This window comes from Jaculus jaculus, chromosome 8 (genome assembly GCF_020740685.1).
Source record: "Jaculus jaculus isolate mJacJac1 chromosome 8, mJacJac1.mat.Y.cur, whole genome shotgun sequence".
Taxonomy (NCBI): Eukaryota; Metazoa; Chordata; class Mammalia; order Rodentia; family Dipodidae; genus Jaculus; species Jaculus jaculus.
The window spans coordinates 7,202,705-7,224,149 of NC_059109.1; the positions used below are offsets into that span (position 1 = coordinate 7,202,705).

General features: G+C 46.4%; 1 protein-coding gene across 1 annotated transcript in view; it reads left to right on the top strand.

The window, feature by feature from the left end:
- Positions 1-21,445, top strand: part of Dnah8 (dynein axonemal heavy chain 8) — a 313,617-nt gene that overhangs the window by 248,329 nt on the left and 43,843 nt on the right. Inside the window, exons 87-89 of the mRNA XM_045156110.1 lie at positions 3,665-3,781; positions 5,659-5,760; positions 12,619-12,779. Of these exons, the coding sequence (XP_045012045.1) occupies positions 3,665-3,781; positions 5,659-5,760; positions 12,619-12,779 (380 nt within the window). The remainder of the gene's footprint in view (positions 1-3,664; positions 3,782-5,658; positions 5,761-12,618; positions 12,780-21,445) is intronic.

A 21,445-nucleotide genomic window follows, 5' to 3' on the forward strand; every position in this document is an offset into this window, starting at 1 on the left:
AGGAGGATGGCTGTGAATTTGAAGCCAGCCTGAGATACATAGTGAATTCCAAGTCAGCCCTGCCTTGAAAACCAAACCAGACCATAACACAACAAACCGAAAAAAAGACAGAAAGACACACAATGTCTCCTCCATCAATATTGTCATTGTGTTTCTTTGTCACCTCTATGCACGAGGAGCAAGATGGTGCTTTGAAACTCTAGAGTTGGCAAGCCTTCCTAGGGTAAACTGAAGAAAGAAATCCCCAAACCCTCAGCCCAGATCCCTGGGAGGCATTTGGTTGTCCACCCTTGATCAAACTTGCTAAGGAATGGGGGGTGGGTGGGGTGCAAGAGTCACCCTGTGCACATCTCTTAATGCCTGGCAAGCAAAATGCAGATCAAGAAGTAATGGTAACATTTTCTATTCTTAAGAGGGTTTCTTAATCTTTTTGTTCTTGTTGTTTCTGGCCCTTAGCTTTATTTCTCAGGGTCAGAACATCTGGACCTAAATTAATGTTAATGGTTTTGTTAATATTTTAAAAGCATACCCTGATATTCAGTAATTAAAACCCTGTGGCTTTCAGAATTTCTTCTCTGACTTTCATGGAAGCTAAAATTCATTTAGAGTCATTTAGATGGTGAGATTATTCGTTGTGTGTGTGGCATGGAGCAGTGCAGTAAGAAGGGGGGAATGGCATGATGTGCCCATGCGTGTGTTCACATGTGTGCGTGAGGGAACGTGAAAGAGAGAAAGAAAAATTAGTCCATAGTCAGGGAAGCAGGATTCTTGTCTCAATTGCCACATTGACAGGATTTAGAACCACTGTAGTGCTTTGAATGCAGAAATGCTCCTTGTGGCTCATGCGTTTGAATACTTCATCCCCAGATGGAAGATTGTGGAAGGTTTTGGAGGCAGGGTCTTGCTGGAGGAAGCATGTCACTGGGGCCAGGCCTGAGAGGATGCAGTCTAGCCCAAGTGGCTCTTGCTCCTTCTCGCTAATGTGAAGATGTGATGCTGGCTGTCTGCCCCTGCCATGCTTAACCCACCATGATGCAATTTCTCCCTGAAACAGGAAGCTGAAAATAAACCCTTTTCCTTGTGCTTCTGGTTGGGTATGTTGTCCCGGAGATACGAGAGCAACTCATATAGTCCCTGTTCTGGCTAGATTAGATTAATTGAGGTGGGAAGGCCTGCCTTGAATGCTTAAATGCGGGTATCACTCTCCCATGGGCTGGGGTCCCGGGCTGACGAACAAGAAGAAAGCGAGCTGAGCACCAGCATTCATTTCTCTGCTTCCTGACTGTGGACGCGATGTGACCAGCTGCGCCTTCCTCCTCCTGCCATAGCTTCCCATGACAAGAAGGGCTGTATCTCCTAAAACCATGAGCTAGAATAACCCCCCTTCCTTCCTTAAGTTTCTTCTGTTAAGGATTATACCACTGCAACAAGAAAGGTACCTGTCTGTGAGTTGTTCTCACCCTTAACACTAAGCCTGGCGGCATGGGAGGAGGGGGGGTGTCAGGGGACTCAGGGAACCTTCCTTAGAGACTGATATGTGCCAGGCAGGGACAGCTGATGTCATGGAGGCTTATGGATGTCTCTGTGTGGGTTTCTGGGTGCACAGGGTCTTGGGTTATCAGTGTTACCACTTCGATGCCTTTCAGAATGATCTCCAGGATCTCAAAACCCACTGGGGCCAATTGAGCCGAGTCTAATCTGGTTATTCACGGGCACTTTGGCAATTCTGAACTGTTTCATATATGTGTCTTTTAGATCATGCTCAGTTAAGTACAGAGGATGAAATGAAGGGAGTGTGAAAGTTCTAAGACTGATGTGTCACGTGTAAAACAGAAATGCTTAGTGTTCAAAACCCGAGGTGACAAAATTGTAGGGCAGATCTATCAGGGCGTCCCGATGCTCATGAATGCTTGAGGTCTTCCACTCGAGAAACTCAAACGCTGTGTTCAAGAGTCTCGCAGAATCACCATCCAACGACTATTGCCTGAGAACCTTTGGAAATGTTCTGAGCTGTCTGCAGACACCTCTACTTTAAAAGACATTTTTACTTATGTATTTGTCAGAGAAGAAGAAAACAGAGAGTCAAAGAGACAGGGCACACCAGGGCCATTTTGCTGCCATAAACAAACTTCAGATGCATGTGCCAATTTGTGCATCTGCCTTTACCTGGGCACCGGGGAGTCAAACCCAGGCTGGTAGGCTTTGCAAGCAAGTGCATTGACTACTGAGCCATCTCCCCAGCCCAGTGACCTATCTAAATGTCATTTGCTTATCATTTGTTGGAGACAGGGTCTCATGTAGCCTGGGCTGGCCTAGAACTTCCTGTGTAGCTGAGGTTGGCCTTGATCTTCCTCATCCTCTCCTCCACTTCTCAAGTGCTAAGATTACAAATGTGCACTACTACATGTGGCTGGTTAGATTTGTGTTTTAAACCCAAGAACTCTAATGTGACAAATATTTGGAGATTTATTTTTGTAAGCCATGCATTTTGGCTATAGAGTTGTGAAATAATATTTCAAGTAGTTAATGCTTAATATATCCAAATCAGTACATACTCTTTCATTTCTTTCCTTTCCTTTCTTTTCCTTCCCTTTCCTTTCCTTTCTCTCTCTTTCTTGTTTTCTTTTTGAGACAGGAACTTTCTATAGAGGGACCATTGCTGATTTTGAACCCACAGTCTTCCTGCCTCAACCTCCCAAGTGCTGGCATTCCAGGCTTGCACCACCATACCCAGCCTCATACTTTTAAAACACTACGAACTTAATTTGATAATATGGCTTTAATTTTATTATACCTTATTTTTTATTTTATTGATAGTTTTCTACAGGTATATTGTATATACATCATATCTACCCCTCTGCATTGCTTTCTCTTGTTCCTCTCCCACTCGTGCTGAAATCCTTTTTCCCAATTTTATGCCTTATTTTAGTAACACTAAAGGAATTGGTAGGGCCCATAACTTAGTGACACATTTGCCTAGTGCAACAGACAGCTTCAGGTTCGCTGAGATGACCTTCCAGACCAGGTACAGTGATGGAGGAGGAGATATTTATTGAATCAGATGCAGGGGAAGTTCCATAATGGCAGAAGAAGCTGGCCTGCTTTCACAGGACCAAACACAAAGAGAAAAACCAGAAACCAGAAGCCACACAGCACAGCACACTTCAGGAACTCCAGCTAGGCACACTTTGCATATCCTTAGATTGGAATCTCAAACCCACCACCACACCTTAAGATCTGCCCAGTGACAATGCTTCCAGCCAGGTGGCTGCAAATGCAAACTACAAACTGATAAAACACTGACTATATTGGGAGCCATCTATTCAAACTACCACACCTAGCATGTCCCATGTCCTAAGGATTCTAGGTTTGATCCCCCATCACAACAGACAAACAGACAAACGACTGACTACCTATCATGTTAAAATCCCACTTGAGGGCAGGAGAGGTGGTTCAGTGGTAAAAAGCACTTACTTGCAAAGCCTGATGGCCTGGGTTCAGTTTCCCCAGTACCCATGTAAAGCCCGATGCACAAAGTGGCACCTGCATCTGAAGTTTGTTTGCAGCAGCAGGAGGTCCAGGTGCATCCATACTCACTCTCTGCCTATGACTGTCCATCTCTTTCTCTGTTGAATAAATACTTTGCTTTGATTTTGTTTTTAAGGAGCGGCGCAAGTTTGGTCCCTTGGGATGGAATATTCCCTATGAGTTCAACTCTGCTGACTTCTCAGCCAGTGTTCAGTTCATTCAGAACCACCTTGATGAATGTGACATTAAAAAGGTGAGTGGAGGGCTGGGGAGATGGCTCAGTGGTTGGGGCACTTACTTGCAAAGCCTAATGACCAGTGGCTATCAACACATAAGGCAGTTCTTTTTAACCTTAAGTGTCCCCCTGTTACCTTTGTACTGTAGTGCTAAAAATTAAAACCAGGGGGCTGTAGAGATGGCTCAGTGGTTAAAATGCTTGCCCACAAAGCCTAAGGACCTGAGTTTGGTTCCCCAGTACCCATGTAAAGCCAGATGCACTAAGTGGCACATGCACCTGGAGTTCATTTGTAGTGGCAGGAAGCCCTGGCACACCTATACTTAGTCTATGGCCTTTTTTTTTTTTTTTTCTCTTTCTCTCTCTCAAGTAAATAAATAGATAAAATTAAGAAAGATTGAACCCAGGGCTTTTTGGATCCTAGGCAAGTGCTCTGCCCCTAAGCTACACCCGTAAACATTAGTTCCTTCTGAACTGTGAAGCTGCAACATGCAAGCAGTATTCTTGTTATTTATTTATAGGCTCTGGTGGGGATTGAGCCTGGGGCTTTGCACATGCCAGGCAAATGCTCTGCCACTCAGCGACACCCAGCCCTGACAACGACTTGTAATAATGGTCACTAATCCTCACCATGTGACGCTTGCTAGTTTTCAGCTCGTGGGTGGGAGGACACCATTGTGGTTTTTTGTCATCACAGCCTACACGTTTGACACCCGAGGCACCACCAGGAAGCCCGGAGACAGGGACACTTCCTCAAGGTCACCGGGCTGACGGTGCAGGCCCAGTTGTCGTTTCACTCCTAGGTTTCAGAGGGTTGGGGGTCTGATTGTGTTCCGTGACCTCAGGCGAACGAGTGACCCCCCAGAGCCTGTTTCCTCATCGGCACTGTGGTCGTGGGGGGTCACGTGAGTCAACATTTATCCAAACACTGCATAATAAGGGAATTAAAGACCATGTACCTTGTCCATCCCTCTCTTCCTTCCCACAGTAGGCCTTCAAGATAATAATGGTAGACACTGCGGTCCCAGTATGGTGATGGTAAGCCATGAAAAGTGTTTGCCTAGGCAGGAGGGAACTCTAAAACCATCATTTTCCCCCTGAAATGACAAAGTGATTTTAAATTAAGACTGTGGCACTTGGATGAAAAATGATATCGTATGGGTTCATATTCTGCTGTTATTTATCATGTCGGTATTTCCAAATATACCTTGAAATAGTGGCTTTTAAAGGCAACCCAGCTGAAATAACGAAAATTTCACCAAGCAAAAGTAAACAAGAATCAAACAACTATACTTTTCCTTCTATTTCAAATCTATTGAGGGTTTTTTTTTAAATTAAAAAAAAACCACATTAATAGCTGAAATGCGAGTGTTAAGATTGTTATGAAATTAATGAAGACTTTGATTGTGGTTTTAGCTCACAGGATAAGACAGCGAAGGATTGCATTGTAGGAAAGTCTCATGCATTTCTATTTGTTCCCTTACTGATTCCGGGAAATATATTGCCAGAAAAGCACATTAAGGCGTTGATTACTTCACTTTCTTTACCAAACACCACTCTCTCCCCCCCACCCCGCCCCGTAACAGCTTGGCATAACTGTGACGAATGTTACAGGTGATTACCACCGCAGAGTGAAAAATACCCTTTTCTGTTTTACATATCTATGGGCAACTTATCCACTGGTGTTTCATATTGTAGATTTTTCCTTTGGTGAACAAACTGTTGTAGGCCCAGCCGGGTAATAGCGAGAGCCATTCATGTAAGATAATGACCAATTTTAAACACAGTCCAGCTGGTACTCCTTGTCTCAGACATTTCCTGTAGAGAAAGGCCCCCCAAAATTATTATTCACACTGACAGTGAATAACCTTTTTTTAAAAATATTTTTAATACAGGGTGTCTCGTGGAGTACCGTTCGGTACATGATTGGAGAAGTACAATACGGAGGCAGAGTGACAGATGATTTTGATAAACGTCTCCTCAATTGCTTTGCTAGAGTAAGTCCGTTTGGGGGGCGGGGAAGGATGGAAGTACATTTGAGCACATTTTCTTTCTAAATAATTATATGAGTTGTTTTTTTTTTTTGTAACAAGTATGCCAAACTTAAGGAAGGAAGAGAATAAGACAGAGCTTCTTACAAAAGAATTAGCCAAAGGCTGGAGAGATGGCTTAGAGGTTAAGGCACTTGCCTGCAAAGCCAAAGGACCCAAGTTCAATTTTCCAGGACCCACATAAAGCCAGATGCACAGGGTAGCGCATGCGTCTGGAGTTTGTTTCTAGTGGCTGGAGACCCTAGTGCACCCATTCTCATTCTCTCTCTCTCTTTCTTTCTCATTCTCTCTCTCTCTTTTAAATAAATAAGTAAATAAATAAACAAATTTAATTAGCCAAGAAGCCCCCTCCCCCACCATAGTGCCCTCCTCCCCAACCACAGACTAGCTGGCACTTTTCAGAGATCTTGGAACCCCACCCTGCACAATCGCACATGCCCAGGTCTCCTCATGGCTCCTTCTCGGTCACCGTGGCATGGTGCCCGGTGTGTGAGGAAAATGATGGTGGGGTCCTTTCTCTTTCTCTTCCTCTGTGTGTAGAACCTAGCACAACTTCAAGCTCTCAAATAAGTGTTGGGGAATGGGTCCTATATTGAGTTTTCTTGTTTTTTCTGTTGGGAAGGATAATTGAAAATTGATGAAGTGTTCTTTTTTTTCCTCCCTGTACTCAATAAAACCTACACAGAACACGTTGATAAACATTTTCTAGAGATTATTGCTCCTGAGCAATTATGGCTTTCACATTGAGAATGAATAACATAAATTCACACCCGCCAGATCCAAACTCTTCTTCAATCTTCTGATGTGTTAAAGAAGCAATGTGGGGCTGGAGAGATGGCTTAGCGGTTAAGCGCTTGCCTGTGAAGCCTAAGGACCCCGGTTTGAGGCTCAATTCCCCAGGACCCACATTAGCCAGATGCACAAGGGGGTACATGTGTCTGGAGTTCATTTGCAGTGGCTGGAGGCCCTGGCACACCCATTCTCTCTCTCTATCTGCCTCTTTCTCTCTCTGTCTGTCACTCTCAAATAAATAAATAAAAATAAACAAAAAAAATTTTTTTAAGAAGCAATATGCATTACCTAAGTGGGGAAAAAAACAGACATGTATTTTGTGGTTATTGGATTCTTTACATTAGGATCTCTGTTAGCAATTCTGTTTCAATACTTTCTCTCTTGTTTCTGTCTCACTTTTTCTCTTTCTGCCTGCCTCCTGCCATTTCTTTCCTTTTTCTCTTTCTTTTCTCTCTCCTTTCTCCTCCTCTCCCTCCTTTTTTCTTTAACAGAATTAAACAAGCATGCATACTGCTGGAGTATTTTGATAAATTTGAGCAGATTCCTGTTTTTTTTTAATTTTTATTTTTACTTACTTATTTGAGTGTGACAGACAAAGAGAGAAAGAGAGAGAGAGAGAGAGAGAATAGGCACACCAGGATCTCCAGCCACTGCCAAGGAACTCTAGACGTATGCGCCCCCTTGTGCACCTGGCTTACGTGGGTCCTGGGGAATGGAGCCTCAAAGTGGGGCTCCATTTTTGTTTGAACCTTTGTGTGGTTTTACAGCAGAGGTAGAAAAATGTGCCAGCAAGGACTTGATAGGGCAGGAATGTTGACACACAAGACTTCCAGAAGTCAGGGTCTGGAAAAATTTCTCAGTGGTTAAGGCATTTGCCTGTAAAGCCTAAGGACCCAGCCAGGTTCAAGTCCCCAGGACCCATGTAAGCTAGATGCACATGGTGGTGCATGTTTCTAGAGTTGGTTTGCAGTAACTAGAGACCCTGGTATGCCCATTCTCTCCCTATCTGCCTCCCTCTCTCCAATCCATCCATCCATCCATCCATCCATCCATCCATCCATCCATACATCCATATATACATAAATACTCCCAGAAAGCAGTTGGGAGATACTCTACCAGGCAGAAAGATTGCAGAAAATTTTCAGGAGACGTCTATAAATGGTAATGTATCAAAATGTTCATGACTGCGTTGTGCGTAGAGCTGAAGGCAGCTGTCATGGATTGGTTTCCCTGAAAAGATGAGGATGCAGATTGCAAACCAGGGCTCCCTGCCCTTGCTGCTGGAGCGTGGCCTTGGCTGAGGCAGCCAAGTCCTCTCAGGGTCGCTCCTGGGAAGAGACCCCGCTGTGACCCCACCGTAGCCAATACCACATCCCAAAGAAGGGTCAGGCAGGTACCTCAAGGCCTCAGTGGCAAGAGCTTAAGCATCCCCAGAGAGGGGGTTCTCAAGGGCTAAGCACAGTGGGTGCCAATGCTCACCCTTCTGGGGTGCAAGGTGGGGGCTCTTAGTGGTTTTTCAACTGTGTGGTATGACTGCCTTTCAGGTCATCACCCCTACTCCTGATATATGTCCCAGAGAAGTTTTCAAAGCAAAGATATGCACAGCATTGTATAGGGTGGGGAACCCAGAGGCAACCTTCTCATCGATCACACGGAAAAAGACAAGTTAAATGTCATAGGTGCCTGTTGTGGTATATGGCTCAGCATTTGGAAGAAATGATCTATACAACACCTTGCATAGATCTTAAAAATAGCATTCAGTGTGGCTGAAAAAAAAAAAACAAGACCTATAAAGTCAACCATATATATGTCACAGGGATAAATATATAGCCAAAGGCATATATTAAGTACATTTAAACGGATCTCCTCAGAAAGGAGACTGCAAGTGGATGCTGGAGCTGAGTGGAGAAAATTGTAAATAAAATAGATACTTATTTGGGAAAATAATATATGAAAGCATATGAGAAACTTACCTCTTTATTTGAAACTCAAAGGGGGAAAAAACCATATCTTAGTAACTTTTGTTAGGATAATTGTTAAGGTATCTATAGTTGGAGTTTTTAGTAGTGGAAGCTGGGAGAGAGGTTTTGGGCCATCCATGAGAGTGTGTGTGTGTGTGTGTGTGTGTGTGTGTGTTCTGATATGTGTATATATGGTATATATGATTATATTTATTGCATATCTAACATTTTAAATTCTATTTTTTCTTTTTAACTACTATAAAATAATTATACAGATTCAAGGGATGCGGTTTGCTGTGTAGTGTATCTATGTAATATTTACTGATAAAATCAAGGTAGGCATTCTGTCTGTCATCAGAATGCTGATGGGCTCCAGCGTGGGGATGAAAGGACTGGTGATGCGTCACAGATCACTAGTCAGTGGAGAGAGGATGGACTGATTTATACAGAAACAACTGGACTACACAAGGGAGGAGCTTTATTGGACGATGCTAGAAATGGGGAGTTTTTTGATCACATAACCTTTGCAGTGTATACTAGAACTCTAAAATGTATGTCAAAGGAATATATGTAAATAATTCTGGGGCTGGAAAGATGGCTTAGTGGTTAAAGCGCTTGTCTGGGAAGCCTAAGGACCCATGTTCAATCTTTCTCCAGATCTCATGTAAGCCAGATGCATAAAGTGAGGCAAGTGCAAGATCACACATGCCCGCTAGGTGGTACAAGTGTCTGGAGTTCAATTGTGGTAGTGGAGGCCCTGGCAAGCCAGTTCTCTCTCTTCTCTCACCCCTATCTAAAATAAAAAAAATAATCATAATTCTGAACAATATAGCAAAATGTGAAAAAAACAAACCCATGGACAGCTTAATATATTTCCTCATAGGTTTCTTCACCCCTGTACTGGGGGCACTGAACCCAGGGGCTACATCCCCAACCCTCCTCATAGGCTTTAACTCTGAGCTTTCTGACACACATCTTGCATGACCAGAAGACTTCCCTTTAGGACCCTTGGAGGCCCCACACCTCTTTCCCAGCATCGTCACAGGCTGTGGTCATCCCAGGCACAAACAGTAGCAACTGTGTTTTCTTTTTAACCAGCCAAAGCATCCCAGTGTGATTCCACGTGGATTTCAAATTCTGTGTTTTGCCTAAACCCCTCAGCTATTCTCCACACTGGGCATGTTGAGTCTGGATGTTGGGGTGTGCATAAATAAAGTAATGGGAAAAGAGAGAGAAACTTTGTTTTGCTCCCACAGCTTTGTGTCACAGAGAATACTCCCAGGGCGGTCATTTGTAATCTGTGTGCCAAAGACCCCTGTGTACCAAAGACCCAAGGCCTTCACCTCCACAGCGTTCGTTCCTGTGATTTAAGTCACCTACATCACTGGAGACTTCACCTCTGCCTACAGCACCGTTCTCTTTAACAGCTTTCAACCACTTCTCGTTTCTTTCTGTTTCTGTGCATGGATGTATGGAGTGTGCACGGATAGGCATATTGCGTTGTGTGCATGTGAGTGTGTGTGTGTGTGTGTGTGTGTGTGTGTGCATGCGTGTGTGTGCTCACACACGTGGTTCTTTGAATGTGATAGTTTGAATGTGTGGCTTCATAGACTCAGGGGTTTTAGTAAAATTGAGCTTGCAACTCGGGCCCCTACCAGGCAGATCTCTGCTACAGAGGTACAGGGGGCATGCCACTGAGGGTGGATCTTGGAGTCCAGCCCTAACGTGTGTGTGTGTGTGGGGGGGGGATAGCTCTTTAGTCCAGACTGAGGTGTGTGGAGAGCAGGTTTCTGGAGCTCTGGCTGCTTGTGCTACTTGCTGGCTGTTTGGTGATGTCTCCCTCCTTGGATCTATAAAAGTGAGCCAGTTCCTTCCGCCGTTGATGGTGTAAGTCAAAGAAAATCCCTTCCCCGCATAAGCTGCTTCTGGTTGGATGTTTGTCCCAGCACCCGACAGCAGCCGTGCACATGTGCGCGTGGAAGCCAGAGGCCAATTCTCAGTCACTCTCCACCTCACTCTTTGAAACAGGGTCTCTCGTTGGACCTAGAGATCACTGCTCTGGCTAGAGGAACTAGCTGGTGAGCCCCCCAGCGATTGCATGTCTCTGCCTTCCCAGCACTGGGCTCACAGATGCTCACCCTCCTGCCCAGCATTTTGCATGGGTATGAGAGATCTGAACTTGGGTCCTCATGCCTGTGTGGCAAGCACTTTCTCCACTGAGCCATCCAGCTTCCTGGCAGCCCCCGCCTCTCCCGTGTCTTTAAGTAAGCACCAGTCCTCACCTGGGCATCCAGGCATTGTGACATGACCTCACCTCACCTGTCCCGTCTCCCAGTATTAGATTTTCCCTGGGCTTGATCACTTCCCTCGGCCCACCCCACACGTCAGCATCGGTTATTCTGGGTTTTTTTTTGCTTGTGTGGTCTCCCTAGTCCCGAGTCCTCCTCACAAAATCCTCTCCCCCAAGACCTCTCTCCAAAAACCTCCTTGGTAAAGCCTTACCTGATATCCACTTACCTGATCTACCCGTCGCCCACCCCTCCCCCCCCCCGCACTAACCCCCTTTAGTATCTTGCTCATTTCCATTTCCCTCTGGCTCCTGCCTTGGTGCACCTCATCACGTCAGGCGGCACTTGCGTTAAGTGGCCTGTCCCTCCACTAGGTCACGAGCTCCTCCAGCGAAGGCACGGTGCGTGCCTCCCTGGTCTTTGCGTTCCGTTCCTTGCTGGTTCTGCGCTCCTCCGAGCCGCGCTCACCGGGGTTGAATAGGCTGGAGCCGAGGCGAACGGAACAACAGAGAGAACAGGGCGTTTCACGGCAGTCACTGGCTCTAGAAAAAGCTGCGCAAAGAGGGGGGGGTGAGGCGCAGTCCCATCTCCTCCATCCCAGTCCTCCGAGGGCCTCTCACGGTGTGCCTCCACTTGCCCTCCCGTCCCCCCCAATTAGCTGCCTCCCTGCTGGGAAAATCGCTCTGTCAGGCCCTGAAGTCATTCGGCCGCTGCTTTTCCCGGTTGCTCCAAGTGGGTGTCTGTTTCTTGTTTGTTCCCGCACCACATTGTTCACCATCAGTTAATTCATCGGGGCTGGGAGAAGGGTGGCTTCCTTCGGGCCAACAGCGGGGAGATGGGGCCCCTGCAGGGACAGGGCCGGGACTTCATTATCAACAGTGGCTCTCGGGCTCAGGCTGGGAGGGGAGATGCTTCACAGAAGTTTTTCTCGCCGGGTCATGAGGGCTCCGTGTCTTTGTGAGAAAAACTGCTTGTGCATAGATAGCCCTTGCATGGAGACGTGAGGCAAGGAAGATGCCCGGATGTTCTCCCATCCGTGTGGGAGGGGCCTCACTCTGCAAGGGGGGTGTGTGTGGGGGAAAACACAGGCATTATTCAGGCACAGGCTGGACTCCTAATGAGCTTCCTCACCCTGACTTTATTAGGGTTTCATGTTTCCTACACCCTGAAATTTGCTATGTAATTGAGGATGACCTTGGACTTCTGATCTTTGCAGCCTCTACCTTCTGAGTACTAGGATTTTTCTATGTAGCCAAGGATGACCCTGAACTTCTAATCTTCCTGCCTCTGATAAAGGTGCTGGGGCAACACTATCAGGCTGAGCGTCTGTGGTGCTGAGGGTCCAACCCAGAGCTTCTTGCATGGTGGGCAAACACTCTACCAACCAAATGACACCTCCAGCTTCCCACTGCCACCCCCTCCCTGGGCATGGAACTCAGGGGCCTCTTGCATGTCAAGCAAGTTCTCTGCCACACTTGCAGCCCGGCTCTGTTATCTTTTCTTTGGGTTAGATCTTCTCTTGGGTGCGGGAACTGGCGACCTTGCCTAATTGTTTTCTGCGGCACCTCTCTTTTGTGAACTGTCTCTTTTCTTCATGTACGTGATAATTATTCTATCAGTGGTTTTGTTAAGATGCTTTCGGAACCAGGAGTGTTTTTTTTTTTTTTAAAAAAAAACCTATTAAAATGGAAATAAGCCCCCACCCTCTTGTGAGAGTTGCAGTTTTCATCAATTTTCTTCCTTTTATTTTCCCTCTCGTACAGGTCTGGTTCAGTGAGAAGATGTTTGAGCCGTCGTTCCAGTTTTATACTGGATATAAAATCCCCTTGTGCAAAACCTTGGACCAATACTTTGAATACATCCAGTCACTGCCATCCCTAGATAACCCCGAAGTCTTTGGCCTTCACCCCAATGCTGATATCACGTAAGTTCTAGCCCTTTTTTTTTTTTTTTGGAAGGGGTCATTTGTAACTCAGCCTAGCCCAAGATTATGCATAACATTTTCTCCCTTAATCTCTCTCCTTTCCCCTCTTTTTAAATTTTACTATGAAAAATAGCATCGCTCCCTGTCTCCCAATTACAACTTTGTCACATCTTGGCCGGCTCTCCTCTCACTAAATCCTGATGCCCCGGTGTTTATGACAACATGAAAGCTCTAATTTATTCACTGATTATTTTTTCTTCTGTCATGTCATAAAAACAGTTGTGGGTTGTTTTTTTTTTTTTTTGTATCAGTGCTCTCCATTGATAGGGCAATCATCTCCCAGCTCCTTATCTTTCTCTCCAAAAATCCATTAAATATATAATACACATAAACAGGGTCTGAAAGGGCCGGGGATGTACGGATAGGAGGGTGAAGTGCTGTTTTCTTGCCTGACTCCGTGATGGCCACTCTCTTGGGTGGCTTTCTGTCATGGACTAATTGTCCCTGAGCATCCGCCACAGAGACTCAGCCAGGTCTTTGCTCCAGCGGGCCGTCCCTGCCTGGCAGTGCCCTGTCTCTGCTCTCTAACCCTTCTCTCTTACAGATCCCTGCCCCAGATAAGACCACCTGGGCACCAACCCATCTAAGTGAATTGCACAAGGCGGGGCGCCCCCAGCACAGTCCAGGCTGAGCTGATAGGGGTGTGACTTGCTCTGCAGTCAGGCATGGGCCCTTCCCCACTTCCCTTGCTGAGTGTCCCAACTTGCTGTCCCTCCACCGCATGCTGGCTGTTGGCCTCTCTATATCCACGTGGAGTCCCCTGTAATCTGGCCTGTGGTAGTTTTCATCCTCCAAGATTCAGTGGTGACCAGAGACCCACGAATGGCGAGCGCTCCTTTCAGACAACCCGTGACAGAACGCAAGTGGCTCTCGGAAGTCACCTTTTTCGGTTGCTGTGAGGGGTTCTGTCCAGTTAGCTGGTAGTGGGAAAATCAGTGAAGAAATAAATTAAAAAAACAAACAAACAAAAAAACAACGGATTGCTCAGTTTAAGAAAAAAACTCATGCATAGTCTAGAAAAGAGAGCATGCTGACATAGTTTTTTTTTTTTTTTGGTTGAGGCTTTAATTTCATTTTATCTTTGTGTGCATATGTGTGTGTGCACGCACACATGTTCATGTGTGTGTGCAGATGTGCACATGGAGGTCAGAGGACAGCCTTGGATGTCACCTATAAGAACGCCATGCGCCTCCTTTGAGACAAAGTCTCTCATGGGCGTCAGTTATGCTAGGCTGGCTGGCCAGCGAGCCAGGGCTTCCCTGTCTCTACATCCCTCACACCGGGACTACACTTGGCATTTTACGTGGGTTCTAAGGGTCTGACTCAGGTCCTCATGCTTGGGAGGCAAGCACTTTACCTACGGAGCCATCTCCCTGGCCCTTGATGAGGCTCTTAAAATGTGAGTCAGGGGCTGGAGAGATGCCTTCAAAGCCCAACAACCTGAGTTCAATTCCCCCAGTGCTGATGTAAAGCCAGATGCACAAAGTGGTCCATGTGTGTGGCCCATGCATTTGCAGTGGCCGGAGGCTCTGGTGCGCCCATTCTCTCCCTCTGTCTCTCTTCTCTCTCTCTTTCTCTCTGCTCACAAATAAATAAATGAAAACATTTTAAAATGTGAGTTAGACCCTACTGGTTCTCTGCTTAGAGCCTTCCAGAGGAACCTGCCTCACCATGGGCCAAGGTCAAAGATGATCAACATTAAAGAGACCTACATGGCCCAATGACACCAGTGCCCCCACTCCAGCCCTGGATTCCATCCCTTTTCTCCTTCTTCCTGCCTTTTCAGCTCCAGATCTCCCTGGCTTCCAGCCACCCAGACAGAACTTCCACCACGGGACACTTACACTTCCTGGAACAGCCCCTCCACCTCTAGGCATCACTGAGGCTCACCATTTTAGGTCTCCCGGGCCCTTGCCGCAATGCCATGTCTTCGCTGAAGCTTTTCCTGTGAACCCTGTGTACGATTTGTAACTCATTTCCTAGCCCCCACCCTTGACCCTATCCCCAGGACTATTTTTTCCCTAAAGTTTGTATCAGCTGACACATACTGTTCTCACGATTATTTACTGGGATCTACCGACTACCATTCAGACATAAATGCCACTACTTCTGGAGCCGTGGTCCATTTTCACCGCCGTGTCTGCAGTGTGTTGCAACAACGCCTGATGCTCGGGAATGTTTGCTGAGTCAGTGCTGCTAAATTCTTTCAGACTGTGGAGCATCTGATCAATGGGGATAGTCTATGTATCACTGTCTTGGTTTCTCATAAGTGGGCAGAAAAGTACCAGACAAAGCTCTATCCACTTATAATTTGTAATTTAAAAAAATGTTCGTATATGGGCTTAGTGGTAGAGTCCTTCCTGGCTTACACAAGGTCCTGGGTTCAATCCCTAGTACTGGAAAGCAAAAAAAAAAAAAAAAAAAAAATTGAATATTTATTTAGTTGGAAAGGAGGAAGGGAAGAGGGGAGAGGAGAAAGAGAGAGACACACACAGAGAGAGAAGAGTGAGAATATGGGTATGCCAGGGCTTCCTGCGTCTGCAAACTAACTCTAGACACATGCACCACTTTGTGCATCTGGCCTTATGTGGGTACTGAGGAATCAGACCCAGGCGGTTAGGCTTTGCTAGCAAGTGCCTTTAACCCCTGAGCCATCTCTCCAGCTCCAGGAAAACTTTTCTTGAAACAAGGGTTTTGTATGTTCTCAGACTGGTGTCCAGCTCATAATGTAGCCCAGGATGACCTTGAACTTCTCATCTTCCTGCCTCCACCCCCCAAGTGCATGGGTGTGCCACTGCATCCTCATGCCCAGGTTATGCAGTGATGGGGATTTCAACCCAGGACTTCAAGCATGCTAGCAAGGTAGGCAAGCACCCTTCTAACTGAGCTCCATCCAGCACCATTTTTTTTGTTTTTTTTTTGGTTTGTTGAGGTAGGGTTTCACTCTAGCCCTGGCTGACCTGGAATTCACTATGTAGTCTCAAGGTGGCCTTGAACTCATGGCGATCCTCCTATCTCTGCCTCCCGAGTGCTAGGATTAAAGGTGTGCCCCATCCACCACATGCTCGGCCACCAATTTGTTTTAAATGTTCATTGTGGCGGGAGGCAGCTCAAACTTTGATTTCGTCCTTGGCCAGAGCCTGAGGAGTCCTGCTGGCTGAGAATTTGGCTGTCAGGTTCTTCAGGGCCCTCCAAGGGTATATGTAAAACAAAATGACGGTGGCCTCTCCCTGACTTAGAGACATTCTTCCACTGTGATGACTGCCATGTGAGGTTTTCTCACCGGCTCCTGAGAACAAGCGTAAGCGAGATATGCAACTACCTTGCAGGCGGGGTTGGGATATCACGAAGACAGACGTTTTTATTTTTCCTCGATTGTTTATTGTGAAATTTCACAAGCTCTCAGAAAAGATCTGAGAATATCCACATGTAGTCCATCTGTGTTTACCAGTTAATAATGTTCTATTCATTAGCTTGTTCTCTTGCACTAAAATATATATATAATCTGTGTGAAGCCCGGGTTGGTGGTGCACACCTTTAATCCCAACACTCGAGAGGCAGAGGTAGGAGGATTACAACGAGTTCGAGGCCAGCCTGAGACTGCATAGTGAATTCCAGGTCAGCCTGGGCTCGAGTGAGACCCTACCTTGAAAAGCCAAAACAACAACAACAACAAAACAAAACAAAAAAACTGTGTTCATACGTCCAAAGCTCTATCTGGGCAGAACCTTCCCTTGGCCTCTCAGTGGACAGACCTAGGGCGCATATTCTTGCTGATTGTCTCAGCTGCCCCCTCCCCAGACCCCCTGGGGATTTTTCTCCCCACCCCTTCCAGGCCGCACTGACAGCTCCTTTCTCCCACAGTAACATCTCCAGCTCCCTACAGCTTCGGCGCATTTTCTCATTTGCTCTGAGCTCACACAGACTCCTCTACAACAACAGACCTGCGGATTAGAAATCCTGATGTCTTGTCTGGCTCTTTTGTCCCCAGAACACATCCCACTGAGGAGATGCAGAGAACTGTGTGCAAGCCACTCAGATCGTTTTTATCTTTCTGGTTTTATTATGCATTGATATATAATTACGTTCATCACCCCCCTCAGTTTTCGTTACCTTCAAGTAAAAAAAGAAAGAAAAGAAAACAAAAAAAGCAACCAACCTGTCTTTGCTACTGTTTTGAATATGTAAGACCTGAACCTGGTTCAAGGGTCGCAAGTGCATAAGGAACCCTTGAAGAAGCCAGAAACCCTTCCAACCCATGTCCCCCTCCTTTAAGGCTAAACCCACGTTTGTTTCTAGCTTGTCTTCTGTGTTTCCTCTTGAATGTGCCTGACAAAAACGCATCTTCCTGCCTTTTCTGTCCTTTGCAGTGTTGTAATACTGTGTTTTATATATAGTGTATCTTGTTTTTTTCAATTAACATGCCTCCTCAGTCACCCCACGTCGGCTCAGAAATACTTCCTCCTTATCTTTTCGCAGCTGCAGGCTGCCCCATACTTTCCTTGACCACGCTCCTATGGCTAAGATAGGCAGCTTCCAGTATTTTGCCATTACATAACTTCTCAACCATATGCTTGTGGTTTCTCTCTCTTTTTTTTTTTTTTTTTTTTGAGGCAAATCCAAATGATTAGCCTTTTTTATTTCAATGAGAGAGAGAGAGAGAGAGAGAGAGAGAGAAGAATTGCCACACCAGGGCCTCCAGCCACTACAGTTCAACTCCAGACGCTGGCGCCCCCTTGTGTGCATGTGCGACCCGTGCGCTTGCGTCGTTGTGCGTCTGGCTTACGTGGGACCTGGAGAGTTGAAAGTGAGTCCTTGGGTTTTGCGAGCAAGGGCCTTAATGGTTAAGTCATCTCTCCAGCCCTGGAGATGTATTTTTTTTGTCATGAGTATGCATGTGGTATATATGTGTGTGTGCATATTCACATGTGTGTGGGGACATGTGTGTGGGGACATGTGTGTGTGCGTATGTATGCAAGTGCATGGGGTCAGATGTCAGCGTGAGGGGTCCTCCTCAGTCCCCGTCACTTTATATTTTGCTTCGGGGTCTCTCGGACAGAATGTCCATAGGTGCATGGACCCACTTCTGGGTTTCCTCTCCTGTGGACATCTGTGTGGAGACTCTGTAACGTGCTCTATTATCTGGTAAGGTGGTTGTTGACTCCCCCACCCACACCCGGGTTTTTCCTAGCAATCATTGCATGTTTACTGTTTTGTTATCGTAAGTGCATATTGAATGTGGAATGTGGTTAAATGCCTTTCAGCATTTATGGAAATAATCATATGGTTATATCCAAATTGCTAAGTAATATTAATGGATTTTGTGATTTAAATTATATGTTCTTGAAATCAAATTACTTGTCCCTAATGTATTGCACTGCTTTTAACATTATGATAGACTATTAACAGTTCATTCTGGGGGTATTTTTGCATTGATAGTTATGAATGAGTTTGATCTAGAGTCTTAATGGTGGTATCTTTATCAGGTTTCATTATTTACCAATGCCATGTTTGCTTTATTAAAAAAATTGGAACGTTACTGTGCTCTGGAATAATTAGATCCTCGAATATTGGGTAGAGCTCTCCTGTGAAACCACCTGGGCTTGGTGCTTTCTGGAGGTGCCAGTCCTTCAATACCCTTAGTGTCCCCCTGTGTTCAGCAAAGTTAGGGTATTTTTTTCCCCAAAACATTTTATTTACAAGCAGAGGGTAAGAGAGAGAAAGAGTGAGAACACTTGAAAGAGAGGAGAGAGAGAGAGAAAGAGTACCTTTAACTGTTGAGCCATCTCTCCATCCCTGAAGTTAGTTTTTTTTTTTTTTTAACATTTTATTTATTTATTTGAGAGACATAGAGAGAAAGAGAATCGGTGTACCCGAGCATAATGCATGCACCATCCTATGAATCTGTCTCACGGTGGTTCCTGGGGAATCAAACCTGGGGTCCTTTGGCTTTGCAGGCAAGTGCCTTAACCGCCAAGCCAATCTCCCCAGCCCTGAAGTTACTTTTTAAAACCGTGTTCTTTAACAACTTTATCTGCAGAATCTGTTACCCAGAGTCTTTTGTTTGGTTTTGCTTTGTTTTCTACATTTTTCACAGTCCTGCGAGGCAGTCTTTAAGTGCTTGGGTGAACATGTACAATACTGAGGGCAGCTCGCCCTGCCCTCCCTCCAAGGGAAACGCGCTCACTCTCTTACAAGCTTCCATCAAGGCATCTCTGGCCAACCACGTCACTGCGCTGTGCCCAGGTAGTCAGGAGAAGACAGCCAGGGCAATAGTGTCACACGGGCGAATGTCACCAGAAGCCAGACTCCTCCCTGTATGGGTCAAGTTCAACAAGTCCTCTGACAGGGGTGAGAAAGGAAGAAAAAAGAAATACATTACCAACCGCATGAGTCTTGAGATCGTTCGCCAGCGTGCTGACCGGGTTACAGTGCGCTCTTGCGTGTCCCATGCTTAAAATCTCCTCCGACTTTAAACACCTCCCGAGCCACTCCTCTGCTCCTCCCACAGTCATCCCCTGCCCCTCCTGAATGTAGCTCAGCAGCTCCAGTGGCCTTTAAAACATCTGTCCACAAAACTTATGTCTAGACCTCTCCCCTGTGCACCTCCGTGTGGTGTCTACGTGGAGTTCTTTCGGACAGGACGACATGGGTTTCCCTGGCCTCTTTTCTGTCTAACTCGTTTCCACAGAATACAACGCAAGCTCTCCGACCTCTCTGACAAGAGTTGACCCTCCAAGCTTATTTAGAGCACACTTGGTGTCTCTCGTCGTGGAGACTCTGTGGATAAATCCACTAGGTTAGAGGTGACGATGGGGTGGAAAAAAGTAACAGGACATAGCCGGGCGTGGTGGCACACGCCTTTAATCCCAGCACACGGGAGGCAGAGGTAGGAGGATCGCAGTGAGTTCAAGGCCACCCTGAGACTACATAGTGAATTCCAGGTCAGCCTGAGCTAGAGTGAGACCCTACCTTGAAAAACAAAACCAAGGGGCTGGAGGATGGCTTAGTGGTTAAGGCATTTGCCTGCAAAGCCAAAGAACCTTGGTTCGATTCCCCAGGACCCACGTAAGCCAGCGGCACAAATTAATGCATGCGCCTGGAGTTCCGTTTGCAGTGGCTGGAGGCCCTGACGCACCCATTCTCTCTCTTTCTCTCTCTCTCTCTGTGCCTCTCTCTGTCTGTAGTAAGTAAATAAATAAAAATAAATCTTTGAAAATGAAAGAAAACCAAAACCAAACAAACAGAAAAAGTAACAGGACAAAGTCCTAAAAAGGAAGGGACAGGGCTCAGTGAGTGTAGAGCCGCGGCCAGGAGCCTTCTTCCATAGTTTGCACCCATTTATTACCATTAGAGGGTGGTAGTGAGGTCAGGGCAAACCCTCTGGCTTAGCATGCCACAAGGTGCTGATGCCAGCTGCTCCTCAGAGAGTATCAGGGTCTTAAAACCTCTTCTCACACCGAGTGAGAACAAGTAGAGAGCCCTGCGTCTCTGTCTCCCGCCGAGACCTATTTCTAGCTGCCCCGTGCGGCTTGTGAGCCTCCCTCTCTGGTCTGTCTAAACTTCAAATCCCCCTATCTTGAGCCCTGTCTTCCCAGCACATCTTGTTCCGTTTCCGCTGCGTGGTCAGGCAGTGAGCTCCTTCCTTCAGCTCCATGTTTGGCAGCTTCCTTGGTCTCTGCGCTAGTGACCTCCATCTCAGGTTAAATTCTTCTCTGCTCTGGGCTGTGAGGTATCTAGTGATTAGAACCCTCCCCCAAATTACCTTGCTCTCCCGACTCGCCTACCAAAGGCTTCTTAACCTCCCACCCCATGCAGCCCCCTCAACAGCCACCAGGAGGCAGTAAGGGACGCAGCGTCCCAGTTCCAACTTTCTCCTTCCCACTCCAGCCAAGAAGCATCGCCAGCACTCCAGTGGGGAGTGGGGGCGGGGCAGAGGTGGGAGGATCGCTGTGAGTTCGAAGCCACCCTGAGAATACACAGTGAATTCCAGGTCAGCCTGGGCTAGAGTGAAACCCTACCTCGAAAAATAAAAAAACAAAAAACAAAACAAAACCAAAAAAAGCAATGCTTGAGTTCTATGTGAAATGACGTTGTCCAAGGTGCCCTTGGCATATTTGGTCTGGGAGGAGGGATAATCGAAGATTTAGGAATGTAGCCATGCATGTAAGGGGAAGTTAGGATGCTGTATGGGGTGTGTTGAGTGAGGACAGGTCGCAGAGTCTATCTGAAAGGAGTAAGATAACAGGAGCCCAGGTGAGAGACATGAGTGCGTCTGCGCCGAGGTAACAGTTGAAGCCAGTAGACAGGGAGAACTCTACAGAATACTAGTGAAGTCGGCGTGGAGGTCCCCAGCCAGAGGAGTCACTAATTTATGCGACGGTTCATGCCATTTAGCAGCTGTCTTGCTTCTCAGTGTGCTCATGGGCTATAATGGGCCTTGGTGGGGGACTCTGGGTCCCCTGTTTACCAGGATCAGACTTCTAAAGTTCACACCCATAAATCTTAGAGGAGAGAAATTCGTGGAAGGGAACCACCAGTCTCTCTCCTCGGTCTTTGCTTCAAAATGCATACTCTCAGAAGGTGGTGGTGGGGAATTAAATGCT